This window comes from Lampetra fluviatilis, chromosome 66 (assembly GCF_964198595.1).
Source record: "Lampetra fluviatilis chromosome 66, kcLamFluv1.1, whole genome shotgun sequence".
NCBI lineage: Eukaryota > Metazoa > Chordata > Hyperoartia > Petromyzontiformes > Petromyzontidae > Lampetra > Lampetra fluviatilis.
The window spans coordinates 1,758,080-1,773,384 of NC_136340.1; the positions used below are offsets into that span (position 1 = coordinate 1,758,080).

Sequence of the window (15,305 nt, forward strand, 5' to 3'; positions counted from 1 at the left end):
AAGTCTGTGAAGGCTACACGGGGCTAGGGGGGACCTTTGCCTTGGTGCGGTGTCCACTGGCCAGAGATTAGCTCTCCGGCGGCAGTAGCAGCAGCAGCAGCAGGTTCTGTTGGAGATGTTGACGGCCTCGCCTGGTGCACAGGAAGCCGCCGCAAGGGAGAGAGCCGTCATTGGTGGCCATGTCGCTCCTGCAACGGAGCCAGTGGGGCCTTAGCTGGTAGATGTGAGGGTGAGCGGGTGGGTGGGAGAGTGGCTGAGTGAGCGTGGCTGAGTGAGTGGCTGCATGAGCGTGGCTGAGTGAGCGAGTGGCTGAGTGAGCGAGTGGCTGAGTGAGCGAGTGGCTGAGTGAGCGAGTGGCTGAGTGAGCGAGTGGCTGAGTGAGCGAGTGGCTGAGTGAGCGAGTGGCTGAGTGAGCGAGTGGCTGAGTGAGCGAGTGGCTGAGTGAGTGGCTGAGTGAGTGCCTGAGTGAGCGAGTGGCTGAGTGAGCGAGTGGCTGAGTGAGCGAGTGGCTGAGTGAGCGAGTGCCTGAGTGAGCGCGTGCCTGAGTGAGCGCGTGCCTGAGTGAGCGCGTGCCTGAGTGAGCGCGTGCCTGAGTGAGCGCGTGCCTGAGTGAGCGCGTGCCTGAGTGAGCGCGTGCCTGAGTGAGCGCGTGGCTGAGTGAGCGCGTGGCTGAGTGAGCGCGTGGCTGAGTGAGCGCGTGGCTGAGTGAGCGAGTGGCTGAGTGAGTGGCTGAGTGAGTGGCTGTGTGAGTGGCTGAGTGAGTGGCTGAGTGAGTGGCTGAGTGAGTGGCTGTGTGAGTGGCTGTGTGAGTGGCTCTGTGAGTGGCTGTGTCAGTGAGTGGCTGAGTGAGCGAGGCCTCTAGTGGAGGATGGTGGAGGGACAGGGGAGGGGAGGGGGGTGGTGGCGGTGGCGGTGAGCGCGCTGACAGTGAGAGAGTGGTGAGTGTGGGTGGTGCGCTGCGTCTCTTTGCAAGGTGATCCACTGCTGTCTCCCCCCCCCCCCCCCGTGACCCCACAGCGGCCTTCGACTGAGCACCACGGGGGGAGCGAGGGGGGGGGGGTGGAGCACAACAAACTCCCCTCCCCAGCATCGCCTTCGCTGGCAAGACCCGTTCCCGGATCACGTTCCGTGATCCCGTTCCGTGATCCCAATCCTGTTCCGGATCCCGTTCTGTGATCCCGTTCCATGATCCTGTTCCCGGATCACAATCCCGTTCCGGATCCCAATCCTGTCCCGTGATCCTGATCCGGATCCCGTTCCGCGATCCCGTTCCGTGATCCTGTTCCGGATCCCGTTCCGGATCCCAATCCCGTTCAAGTTCCAATTCCCAATCCCGTTGGGGATCCTGTTCCCATTCACGATCCCGTTCCGGTTCCGCCCTACTTTGGTAACGAGAGCGGGTGGTGGTGGTGGTGGTGAGGGTGGTGGCACCACCACCCTCACCACCGTTGTTGTCGTCGTTGTTGTTATTCGACACACACACAGACACGTACACACACACACAGACATGTACACACACAGACACGTACACACACAGACACGTACACACACACAGACACGTACACACACAGACACGTACACACACAGACACGTACACACACAGACACGTACACACACAGACACGTACACACACAGACACAGACACGTACACACACACAGACACGTACACACACACAGACACGTACACATAGACACGTACACACAGACACGTACACACACACACACAGACACACACAGACACACACGTACACACACAGACACGTACACACACACACACAGACACGTACACACACACAGACACGTACACACACAGACAGACACGTACACACACACAGACACGTACACACACACAGACACGTACACACAGACACACACACACGTACACACACACAGACACGTACACACACACAGACACGTACACACACACAGACACGTACAGACACACACAGACACACACACACAGACACAGACAGACAGACACACACACACACAGACACGTACACACAGACACGTACACAGACACGTACACAGACACGTACACACACACAGACATGTACACAGACAGACACGTACACACACACAGACACATACACACAGACACACACACAGACACGTACACACACACAGACACGTACAGACACACAGACACGTACAGACACACAGACATGTACACACACAGACACGTACAGACACACAGACATGTACACACAGACACACACACACAGACACGTGCACACAGACACGTGCACACAGACACGTACACACACACATATAGTGCACACAGTACACACACCCACAGTACACACACACACAGTACACACACAGTACACACACCCACAGTACACACACCCACAGTACACACACACACACAGTGCACACAGTACACACACACACACAGTACAACACACCCACAGTACACACACAGTACACACCCACAGTACACACAGTACACACACCCACAGGACAGGCTGTTGCTGTTGTTGTTACTCCGTGGGTGGGGGGGTGGAGTGAATTTTGTTAAAATAAACGCGACGAGTCACAGGACACCTGGCTGGGCTCAGCTTCTTCGTGGTGCAGACCTCGTGAGCTGCTCACTCACCCACCCAGCTCACCAACCCACACTCACCCAGCTCACCAACTTACTCACCAACTTACTAACCCACACCCGCCCAGCTCACCAACCCACAACAACAACAACCGCCATTTGCCACTAAGTGGCGGTGACGTCACCACGACGCTTGTGCCAGGCCAAGTGCACCTGGAGGCCACGTGAAGTGTCGAACGCCCGCTGGCAGGAGGTCACGGGGCAGACCCAGCAGGTGCCACGGGTCGACTGACCGAGATGACCGAGATGACTGGCTGATGCACCCCACTGTACCAACTTGCTGTGCCTTAGCCACCCGGCGCTCCGCTCGCTGTTGTGAGCGTCGCTCCTCCGTCCTCCGTTGTGGTTGGAGGGCGACTGCCTCCAACTGCCCAGTAGCGTCCTTCACGAGCCTCCTCCACAGAGGCCGATCTTGGCACCGCTGGTACCGGTCATCGGCAAGTCCACTCAGCTCCACGTCCTCCTGTACCACATCACTCCATCTCTTCTCCAGCCCGTGCCGCGCCAATTTAGCCCCCTCGATCCGGCCGAACAAAAGCTGTTTAGGCATGCGGTGGCTGGGCATGTGGGCTGCATGACCCAGCCAACGCAGCCTTGCCTGCCGGAGGAGCTCACCGATGGGACTTTGACCAGATCTTTTAAGGATTTGTGAGCTCCTCGCACAATCCAGCCTGCAGGTTAAACCCAGGATGGATCGTAGGCAGGCCAGCATAAATGTTTCCAACCGGCGAAGATGCGCCATTAGGGGGGTCCACGTTTCGCAAGCGTAGAGAAGGGAGGGAATGACTGTGGCCGAGAAGACGTGAAGCTTCGTTGCGGAGCGACAGACCAGGTAGCTTCCACACAGCGTTACGCAACCGATGAAAAGATATTGCCGCTCGACTGATTTGGAGTGAGATCTCTGCTGTTAAACTGGAGCCGGTCATAAGCACACTGCCCAGGTATGGGAAACTCTCCACTCTCTCCACTACTGCCCCATCACCGATTGGGAGTTGTGGGGGTGGAGTGTCTGATGGTACAAAATACCCAGGCAGGTGCTTAGCTTTGGTGGGGCTAATGGTAAGGCCCCACCTCTTAGTGGCACGCTCCAGTCTCAGCAGCAGCGTCTCCAACTCCTCCTCTGAATGAGCAGCTATTACCAAATCATCAGCATACATAACGTGGTTGACCAATAGGGGGCCATCCCTTGATCGCACCCGGGCGTCGATCAGCCTCCCATTATATCTGTACCAAATGGAAATTCCCCCGGTACAGCTATTGAAGGCTTCACGAACTACGTGGTCAAAATAGATGTTAAATAATGTGGGAGCCAGCAGACATCCCTGTCGCACCCCAAGGTGTGCAGGGAAAGGCTCTGACTCCTGTCCACGTAGTTTAACCCGGGCCCGCTCACCATCATGAAGGTCCTTAATGATCATGAGCAAAGGGTCAGGGACTCCGAAAGCACGAAGAACAGCCCAGAGCCCATGCCACTGATTGTATCATAGGCCTTGACCAGGTCAATAAAGCAAAGATGTAGGTCTTGTTGGAATTCCCTACACCTCTGCTGTAGCAGACGGACAGAAAATATGGCATCCGCGCAGGACCGCCCTTTCCTGAAACCGCATTGGGGCTCCGCAAGCCTCTCCTCAGCGTGCCTAGCAAGGCCATGTTGAATAATCCTTGCCAGGACCTTTCCAGGCACACTGAGGAGTGAGATGCCCCTGTAGTTGTTACAGTCTGTGCGGTCCCCCTTCTTAAAGAGGGGGACCACCAGGGCATCCTTCCAATCCTGCGGAACCCGTTCAGTGGTTCAGACTGTTATGTCATGTAGGGCAGTCTGTGCACAAACGTCACCCTCCCTCAGCATTTCGCTTGAGAGATCATCTCTGCCCGGTGCCTTTCCTGGTCTCAAACTCTGGATTGCCTTCAGTACTTCCTCAACAGATGGCACCTCAGACAGCCACTCACAGGGGGTGACTACTAACATTTGAGGCACAGCAGCCTTAGCAGGGTCATCCCCACTTTCCCCACGATGTTTTCCAGGCTGGAGGATTTCCCCTCCCTCAAGACCTCAGAAATGCTCAGCAAATCTGCAAACCTGTTCCTGGGGGTCAGAGATTGCATCATCGTTCTTTACCCTAATGATGGGAATACGTGTGGCACTGCAAGTTTTTCATGGAATTAAAGAGCGATTTGTGATCGTGGGCCACTGAGGCAGATTCAATCTCCTTCCTCTGTCAGCCAGGGTGTCTGAGGAGGTCTGGACCGTGTACCCAAAGCAACCATTACAGCGACATGAGCCACAGTCTTAAACCTCGCCCATTTCCCCTCGACATCTGGAGCAGTGGGGGACGATGCCAATCCCAGCTGCAAGCAATAACGAAATTCTCGCTTGCAACTTTCATCAGCTAGCTGAGACCAGGCCACTGTGGGTTTGAATGGGGTCCTGGGTGTGCACCCACCACCGGAGTGAAAGAATGGCAGGCGCATCTTACAGATCACTAGTCGATGGTCAGTGGACAGATCAGCTCCACTGTAGGTCCTGGTGTCAAGGACATGGGCCCGCATCTGCACCTCCGTCATTATGTAGTCCAGCAGATGTTCTTGCTTAGACCCGGCATGCATCCATGATGTTGTGTGGATGCGCCGATGCCAGAACAGAGTGTTGGTAATTACAAGCCCATGGGCTGCACAACAAATCTAGCAGCCTCCTACCGTTGTTATTGAGCTGATCTGACCCATGCCTTCCAATCAGTCACCCAACAGGATGATTATCCCAAGGGGCCACTTTAGCCAGCACCTGTGACAGGAGGTCATAGAAGGCATCTGACTCATCGGCCTTGCCTGCATCCCTCCGCTGATGTTCATCTTCGGTGAGGACATAAATAACGACCACCACTCCTCACCTCTGGTTGATGGGAAGGCGAGCCCAAAGTAGCCTGGGGCTTACAGCTTCCCACACCTCACCGCCACGCTCCCACGCCCCTTTCATTCTTTTGTTCAGAAGAAGAGCCACACCCTGTTGTTTGGCAGTCACCTCATCAGGGCTCCCATGGTGTAAACTTCAGTCTCCTAACTGGTATCATCATCATCCACCAACAAGATGGCGGCCAGTGGCGGTGTGTGAGTGCGCTGTGGGTGAGCTGTGTGTGTGAGTGAGCTGTGAGTGTGACTGAGCTGTGTGTGTGACTGAGCTGTGTGTGTGAGCTGTGTGTGTGAGTGAGGCCTAGTTAATAGTGCACGTGACACAGCCTGAGTGAGGCCTAGTTAATAGTGCACGTGACACAGCCTGAGTGAGGCCTAGTTAATAGTGCACGTGACACAGCCTGAGTGAGGCCTAGTTAATAGTGCACGTGACACAGCCTGAGTGAGGCCTAGTTAATAGTGCACGTGGCACAGCCTGAGTGTGGCCTAGTTAATAGTGCACGTGGCACAGCCTGAGTGAGGCCTAGTTAATAGTGCACGTGGCACAGCCTGAGTGAGGCCTAGTTAATAGTGCACGTGACACAGCCTGAGTGAGGCCTAGTTAATAGTGCACGTGGCACAGCCTGAGTGTGGCCTAGTTAATAGTGCACGTGGCACAGCCTGAGTGAGGCCTAGTTAATAGTGCACGTGACACAGCCTGAGTGTGGCCTAGTTAATAGTGCACGTGGCACAGCCTGAGTGAGGCCTAGTTAATAGTGCACGTGGCACAGCCTGAGTGAGGCCTAGTTAATAGTGCACGTGACACAGCCTGAGTGAGGCCTAGTTAATAGTGCACGTGACACAGCCTGAGCGAGGCCTAGTTAATAGTGCACCTGACACAGCCTGAGTGAGGCCTAGTTAATAGTGCACGTGACACAGCCTGAGTGAGGCCTAGTTAATAGTGCACGTGACACAGCCTGAGCGAGGCCTAGTTAATAGTGCACCTGACACAGCCTGAGTGAGGCCTAGTTAATAGTGCACGTGACACAGCCTGAGTGAGGCCTAGTTAATAGTGCACGTGACACAGCCTGAGCGAGGCCTAGTTAATAGTGCACGTGGCACAGCCTGAGTGAGGCCTAGTTAATAGTGCACGTGACACAGCCTGAGTGAGGCCTAGTTAATAGTGCACGTGACACAGCCTGAGCGAGGCCTAGTTAATAGTGCACGTGGCACAGCCTGAGTGAGGCCTAGTTAATAGTGCACGTGACACAGCCTGAGTGAGACCTAGTTAATAGTGCACGTGACACAGCCTGAGTGAGACCTAGTTAATAGTGCACGTGACACAGCCTGAGCGAGGCCTAGTTAATAGTGCACCTGACACAGCCTGAGTGAGGCCTAGTTAATAGTGCACGTGACACAGCCTGAGTGAGGCCTAGTTAATAGTGCACGTGACACAGCCTGAGTGAGACCTAGTTAATAGTGCACGTGACACAGCCTGAGTGAGACCTAGTTAATAGTGCACGTGACACAGCCTGAGTGAGGCCTAGTTAATAGTGCACGTGACACAGCCTGAGTGAGGCCTAGTTAATAGTGCACGTGGCACAGCCTGAGTGAGGCCTAGTTAATAGTGCACGTGACACAGCCTGAGTGAGGCCTAGTTAATAGTGCACGTGACACAGCCTGAGCGAGGCCTAGTTAATAGTGCACGTGACACAGCCTGAGTGAGGCCTAGTTAATAGTGCACGTGACACAGCCTGAGTGAGGCCTAGTTAATAGTGCACGTGACACAGCCTGAGTGTGGCCTAGTTAATAGTGCACGTGACACAGCCTGAGCGAGGCCTAGTTAATAGTGCACGTGACACAGCCTGAGTGAGGCCTAGTTAATAGTGCACGTGACACAGCCTGAGTGTGGCCTAGTTAATAGTGCACGTGACACAGCCTGAGTGTGGCCTAGTTAATAGTGCACGTGGCACAGCCTGAGTGTGGCCTAGTTAATAGTGCACGTGGCACAGCCTGAGTGAGGCCTAGTTAATAGTGCACGTGGCACAGCCTGAGTGTGGCCTAGTTAATAGTGCACGTGGCACAGCCTGAGTGTGGCCTAGTTAATAGTGCACGTGGCACAGCCTGAGTGAGGCCTAGTTAATAGTGCACGTGGCACAGCCTGAGTGAGGCCTAGTTAATTGTGCACGTGGCACAGCCTTATACAGGTCGGCACAGCGCACGAGGGGGTGGGTGGCCAGCATCACGCCTGGCCGCCTTTGTCTCCCCAGTGGTGATGTTTACTACACGTCAACTGGTTCGCTGTGTTCCTGCCAAGGCAACATTGCCGCGGACCCCAAGCTGTGTTCCTGCCAAGTCAACATTGCCACGGTCCCCAAGCTGTGTTCCTGCCAAGGCAACATTGCCGCGGACCCCAAGCGGTGTTCCTGCCAAGGCAACATTGCCGCGGTCCCCAAGCTGTGTTCCTGCCAAGGCAACATTGCCGCGGTCCCCAAGCTGTGTTCCTGCCAAGGCAACATTGCCGCGGTCCCCAAGCTGTGTTCCTGCCAAGGCAACATTGCCGCGGACCCCAAGCTGTGTTCCTGCCAAGGCAACATTGCCGCGGTCCCCAAGCTGTGTTCCTGCCAAGGCAACATTGCCGCGGTCCCCAAGCTGTGTTCCTGCCAAGGCAACATTGCCGCGGACCCCAAGCGGTGTTCCTGCCAAGGCAACATTGCCGCGGTCCCCAAGCTGTGTTCCTGCCAAGGCAACATTGCCGCGGTCCCCAAGCTGTGTTCCTGCCAAGGCAACATTGCCACGGTCCCCAAGTTGTGTTCCTGCCAAGGCAACATTGCCGCGGTCCCCAAGCTGTGTTCCTGCCAAGGCAACATTGCCACGGTCCCCAAGCTGTGTTCCTGCCAAGGCAACATTGCCGCGGTCCCCAAGCTGTGTTCCTGCCAAGGCAACATTGCCACGGTCCCCAAGTTGTGTTCCTGCCAAGGCAACATTGCCGCGGACCCCAAGCTGTGTTCCTGCCAAGGCAACATTGCCACGGTCCCCAAGCTGTGTTCCTGCCAAGGCAACATTGCCGCGGTCCCCAAGCTGTGTTCCTGCCAAGGCAACATTGCCGCGGTCCCCAAGCTGTGTTCCTGCCAAGGCAACATTGCCGCGGTCCCCAAGCTGTGTTCCTGCCAAGGCAACATTGCCGCGGTCCCCAAGCTGTGTTCCTGCCAAGGCAACATTGCCACGGTCCCCAAGTTGTGTTCCTGCCAAGGCAACATTGCCGCGGTCCCCAAGCTGTGTTCCTGCCAAGGCAACATTGCCGCGGTCCCCAAGCTGTGTTCCTGCCAAGGCAACATTGCCGCGGTCCCCAAGCTGTGTTCCTACAAAGGCAACATTGCCGCGGACCCCAAGCTGTGTTCCTGCCAAGGCAACATTGCCACGGTCCCCAAGCTGTGTTCCTGCCAAGGCAACATTGCCGCGGTCCCCAAGCTGTGTTCCTACAAAGGCAACATTGCCGCGGACCCCAAGCTGTGTTCCTGCCAAGGCAACATTGCCACGGTCCCCAAGCTGTGTTCCTGCCAAGGCAACATTGCCGCGGTCCCCAAGCTGTGTTCCTGCCAAGGCAACATTGCCGCGGTCCCCAAGCTGTGTTCCTGCCAAGGCAACATTGCCGCGGTCCCCAAGCTGTGTTCCTACAAAGGCAACATTGCCGCGGTCCCCAAGCTGTGTTCCTGCCAAGGCAACATTGCCGCGGTCCCCAAGCTGTGTTCCTGCCAAGGCAACATTGCCGCGGTCCCCAAGCTGTGTTCCTGCCAAGGCAACATTGCCGCGGTCCCCAAGCTGTGTTCCTGCCAAGGCAACATTGCCACGGTCCCCAAGCTGTGTTCCTGCCAAGGCAACATTGCCACGGTCCCCAAGCTGTGTTCCTGCCAAGGCAACATTGCCGCGGTCCCCAAGCTGTGTTCCTGCCAAGGCAACATTGCCACGGTCCCCAAGCTGTGTTCCTGCCAAGGCAACATTGCCGCGGTCCCCAAGCTGTGTTCCTACAAAGGCAACATTGCCGCGGACCCCAAGCTGTGTTCCTGCCAAGGCAACATTGCCGCGGTCCCCAAGCTGTGTTCCTGCCAAGGCAACATTGCCGCGGTCCCCAAGCTGTGTTCCTACAAAGGCAACATTGCCGCGGTCCCCAAGCTGTGTTCCTGCCAAGGCAACATTGCCACGGTCCCCAAGCTGTGTTCCTGCCAAGGCAACATTGCCGCGGTCCCCAAGCTGTGTTCCTACAAAGGCAACATTGCCGCGGTCCCCAAGCTGTGTTCCTGCCAAGGCAACATTGCCACGGTCCCCAAGCTGTGTTCCTGCCAAGGCAACATTGCCGCGGTCCCCAAGCTGTGTTCCTGCCAAGGCAACATTGCCGCGGTCCCCAAGCTGTGTTCCTGCCAAGGCAACATTGCCACGGTCCCCAAGCTGTGTTCCTGCCAAGGCAACATTGCCACGGTCCCCAAGCTGTGATCCTGCCAAGGCAACATTGCCGCGGTCCCCAAGCTGTGTTCCTGCCAAGGCAACATTGCCGCGGTCCCCAAGCTGTGTTCCTACAAAGGCAACATTGCCGCGGACCCCAAGCTGTGTTCCTGCCAAGGCAACATTGCCGCGGTCCCCAAGCTGTGTTCCTGCCAAGGCAACATTGCCGCGGTCCCCAAGCTGTGTTCCTACAAAGGCAACATTGCCGCGGTCCCCAAGCTGTGTTCCTGCCAAGGCAACATTGCCACGGTCCCCAAGCTGTGTTCCTGCCAAGGCAACATTGCCGCGGTCCCCAAGCTGTGTTCCTGCCAAGGCAACATTGCCGCGGACCCCAAGCGGTGTTCCTGCCAAGGCAACATTGCCACGGTCCCCAAGCTGTGTTCCTGCCAAGGCAACATTGCCGCGGACCCCAAGCGGTGTTCCTGCCAAGGCAACATTGCCACGGTCCCCAAGCTGTGTTCCTGCCAAGGCAACATTGCCGCGGACCCCAAGCTGTGTTCCTGCCAAGGCAACATTGCCACGGTCCCCAAGCTGTGTTCCTGCCAAGGCAACAATGCCGCGGACCCCAAGCGGTGTTCCTGCCAAGGCAACATTGCCACGGTCCCCAAGCTGTGTTCCTGCCAAGGCAACATTGCCGCGGACCCAAAGCGGTGTTCCTGCCAAGGCAACATTGCCACGGTCCCCAAGCTGTGTTCCTGCCAAGGCAACATTGCCGCGGACCCCAAGCTGTGTTCCTGCCAAGGCAACATTGCCACGGTCCCCAAGCTGTGTTCCTGCCAAGGCAACATTGCCGCGGACCCCAAGCGGTGTTCCTGCCAAGGCAACATTGCCACGGTCCCCAAGCTGTGTTCCTGCCAAGGCAACATTGCCGCGGACCCCAAGCGGTGTTCCTGCCAAGGCAACATTGCCACGGTCCCCAAGCTGTGTTCCTGCCAAGGCAACATTGCCGCGGACCCCAAGCTGTGTTCCTGCCAAGGCAACATTGCCACGGTCCCCAAGCTGTGTTCCTGCCAAGGCAACATTGCCGCGGACCCCAAGCGGTGTTCCTGCCAAGGCAACATTGCCACGGACCCCAAGCTGTGTTCCTGCCAAGGCAACATTGCCACGGACCCCAAGCTGTGTTCCTGCCAAGGCAACATTGCCACGGACCCCAAGCTGTGTTCCTGCCAAGGCAACATTGCCACGGACCCCAAGCTGTGTTCCTGCCAAGGCAACATTGCCGCGGACCCCAAGCTGTGTTCCTGCCAAGGCAACATTGCCACGGACCCCAAGCTGTGTTCCTGCCAAGGCAACATTGCCGCGGACCCCAAGCTGTGTTCCTGCCAAGGCAACATTGCCGCGGACCCCAAGCTGTGTTCCTGCCAAGGCAACATTGCCACGGACCCCAAGCTGTGTTCCTGCCAAGGCAACATTGCCGCGGACCCCAAGCTGTGTTCCTGCCAAGGCAACATTGCCGCGGACCCCAAGCTGTGTTCCTGCCAAGGCAACATTGCCGCGGACCCCAAGCTGTGTTCCTGCCAAGGCAACATTGCCGCGGTCCCCAAGCTGTGAAGGGTGGACAGTCCTCTACTCGGCAATGTTGCAACATTGCCGCGGTCCCCAAGCTGTGTTCCTGCCAAGGCAACATTGCCGAGTAGAGGACTGTCCACCCTTCATGGCGACAGGAGCCAGAGCCGGTCCACCGGACCTCCTGAATACCACAGAGATCCAGACGGTACCGGTCCAGCTCCCGACAGAGGAGTGGCAGCCTCTCCTCCGCAGTGAGCGTTCGAACATTCCACGTGGCCACCCGCAGTGGCTTTTGTGTTGTTTCTGGAGGAGCCCCGAGGGTGAAGATTCAATCTCCTGGCTCCGCCAAATGGGCCTTGGCCAGGAGACGTCATAGACGCCTGTCCCCCCGGGGCCTCCGGCACAAGCTTATTAAGTTTTTCACATCGTAGTTTGGTGGTGGTTAATTGAAGGTGGAGGGGTTACCAGCCCCTCGCACCCGTCCAGAGCCCCCGTTTGGCTGCTGTGGTGATCACAGACGCCATGAGGGGAGAGGCCAATCTGAGTTGGCCCTCCCCCCACAGCACTGCCCACCACAGCGTTGCCGTCCGGCACCACGTGAGGTAGGGGGTTGTTTTGCCGAACAAATCTCACACAGAGACACAGACAACCAGTGACACACACACAGAGACACAGTGACACACACAGTGACACACACAGTGACACAGACACACACACAGTGACACACACAGTGACACACACACAGACACACACAGTGACACACACACACAGTGACACACACACAGACACACACACAGACACACACACAGTGACACACACACAGTGACACACACACAGACACACACACACAGTGACACACACAGACACACACACAGACACACACACACACAGTGACACACACACAGACACACACACAGACACACACACACAGAGACACACACACAGTGACACACACACAGACACACACACACAGTGACACACACAGTGACACACACACAGAGACACACACACACAGTGACACTCACAGTGACACACACACAGTGACACACACACAGAGACACACACACAGAGACACACACACACAGTGACACACACACAGAGACACACACACACAGTGACACTCACAGTGACACACACACAGTGACACACACAGTGACACACACACAGAGACACACACACACAGTGACACTCACAGAGACACACACACAGTGACACACACACAGTGACACACACACAGACACACACACACAGTGACACACACAGTGACAACAACAACAACAACCGCCATTCGCCACTAAGTGGCGGTGACGTCACCACGACGCTTGTGCCAGGCCATGTGCACCTTGAGGCCACGTGAAGTGTCGAACGCCCGCTGGCAGGAGGTCACGGGGCAGACCCAGGTGCCACGGGTCGACTGACCGAGATGACCGAGATGACTGGCTGATGCACCACCTGTGCCCCCTACTGTGCCAACTTGCTGTGCTTTAGCCACCCGGCGCTCCGCTCGTTGTTGTGAGCGTCGCTCCTCCGCCCTCCGTTGTTGTTGGAGGGCGACTGCCTCCAACTGCCCAGTAGCGTCCTTCACGAGCCTCCTCCACTGAGGCCGATCTTGACACCGCTGGTACCAGTCATCGGCAAGTCCACTCAGCTCCACGTCCTCCTGTACCACACCACTCCATCTCTTCTCTAGCCCGTGCCGCGCCCGTTTAGCCCCCTCGATCCGGCCGAACAAAAGCTGTTTAGGCATGCGGTGGCTGGGCATGCGGGCTACATGACCCAGCCAACGCAGCCTTGCCTGCCGGAGGAGCTCACTGATGGGACTTTGCCCAGATCTTTCAAGGACTTGTGAGCTCCTCACACAATCCAGCCTGGTTAAACCCAGGATGGATCGTAGGCAGGCCAGCCTAAATGTTTCCAACCGGCGAAGATGCTCCACTAGGGGGGTCCACGTTTCGCAAGCATAGAGAAGGGAGGGAATGACCGTGGCCGAGAAGACCTGAAGCTTCGTGCGGAGCGACAGACCAGGTAGCTTCCACACAGCGTTACGCAACCGATGAAAAGATATTGCCGCTCGACTGATTCGGAGTGAGACCTCTGCTGATAAACTGGAGCCGGTCATGAGCACACTGCCCAGGTATGGGAAACTCTCTACTCTCTCCACAACTGCCCCATCACCGATTGGGAGTTGTGGGGGCGGAGTGCCCGATGGTACAAAATACCCAGGCAGGTGCTTAGTTTTGGTGGGGCTGATGGTAAGGCCCCACCTCTTAGTGGCACGCTCCAGTCTCAGCAGCAGCGTCTCCAACTCCTCTTCTGAATGAGCAGCTATTACCAAATCATCGGCATACATAACGTGGTTGACCAATAGGGAGCCATCCCTTGATCGCACCCGGGCGTCGATCAGCCTCCCATTGTATCTGTACCAAATGGTAATTCCCCCGGTACAGCTATTGAAGGCTTCACGAACTACGCAGTCGAAATAGATGTTAAATAATGTGGGAGCCAGAGGACATCCCTGTCGCACCCCAAGGTGTACAGGGAAAGGCTCCGACTCCCGGCCACGTAGTTTTACCCGGGCCCACTCACCATCATAAAGGTCCTTAATGATCGTGAGCAGAGGGTCAGGGACTCCGAAAGCACGAAGAACAACCCAGAGCCCAGTCCTACTGATGGTATCATAGGCCTTGACCAGGTCAATAAAGCAGAGATGTAGGTCTTTTTGGAATTCCCTACACCTCTGCTGTAGCAGACGGACAGTGACACACACACAGTGACACACACACAGTGACACACACACAGTGACACACACACACAGTGACACACACACAGTGACACACACACAGTGACACACACACACAGTGATACACGCCGAAAAGGGATAACAAATCGCAGAGCCTCTTAGTTTATTGTGGATGCACTCCGTATAAAACGTCCTGAAGATTGCCACCGAAGACAAAGATCCCCCGGGTAGCCTGGACAATGTCGGGGCAAGTGCGGCGAGCGAGTAGCAGCACCTACGAAGGCCGCCACTGACACACGCGCGCGCGAGGTGGTGGGTGGCCAGCACCACGCCCGGCCGCCTTTGTCTCTCCACAGCGCTGCGATGTTTACCACACCACCACCGCTACACCAGGTACTCATTTGAGGCTGAGTCGACCTAGGGCAGGCCCAGGACCGGTTCAGAGAATCGTCACTGCTGCTGTTGGCCGTGAGCGGGAATCGAACTCGAGTCAACAGGTTCATAGCGCTGCGTAGTGCTAACCACTGCACCACCACTCCCCACCACCATCACCATCACCACCATCACCACCATCACCACCATTAGCACGACCACCACCACCACTACCATCACCACCATTACCACCATCACCACTATCACCACCATCACCACCATCACCACCATCACCACCACCATCACCACCATCACCACCAGCACCACCATCACCACCACCATCACCACCATCACCACCAGCACCACCATCACCACCATCACCACCATCACCACCACCATCACAACCACCATCACCACCCTCTAAGTAAGGGGTGAGTGTGGGGGTGGTGAGTGTGGGGTGGTGAGTGTGGGGGTGGTGAGTGTGGGGGTGGTGAGTGTGGGGGTGGTGAGTGTGGGGTGGTGAGTGTGGGGGTGGTGAGTGTGGGGTGGTGAGTGTGGGGGTGGTGAGTGTGGGGTGGTGAGTGTGGGGGTGGTGAGTGTGGGGTGGTGAGTGTGTGGGTGGTGAGTGTGGGGGTGGTGAGTGTGTGGGTGGTGAGTGTGTGGGGTGGTGAGTGTGGGGTGGTGAGTGTGTGG

General features: G+C 56.7%; 1 protein-coding gene across 2 annotated transcripts in view; it reads left to right on the plus strand.

Annotated features, from left to right (window-relative positions):
* The window catches only part of LOC144952220 (uncharacterized), a 52,252-nt gene extending 49,708 nt beyond the window's left edge, over positions 1 to 2,544 (plus strand). For both annotated transcript variants that reach the window (XM_078882631.1, XM_078882632.1), the window contains exon 9: positions 1,018 to 2,544. In XM_078882631.1, the coding sequence (XP_078738757.1) occupies positions 1,018 to 1,031 (14 nt within the window). In that variant the 3' untranslated portion in view covers positions 1,032 to 2,544. The remainder of the gene's footprint in view (positions 1 to 1,017) is intronic.
* Positions 2,545 to 15,305: the final 12,761 nt, after the last annotated feature.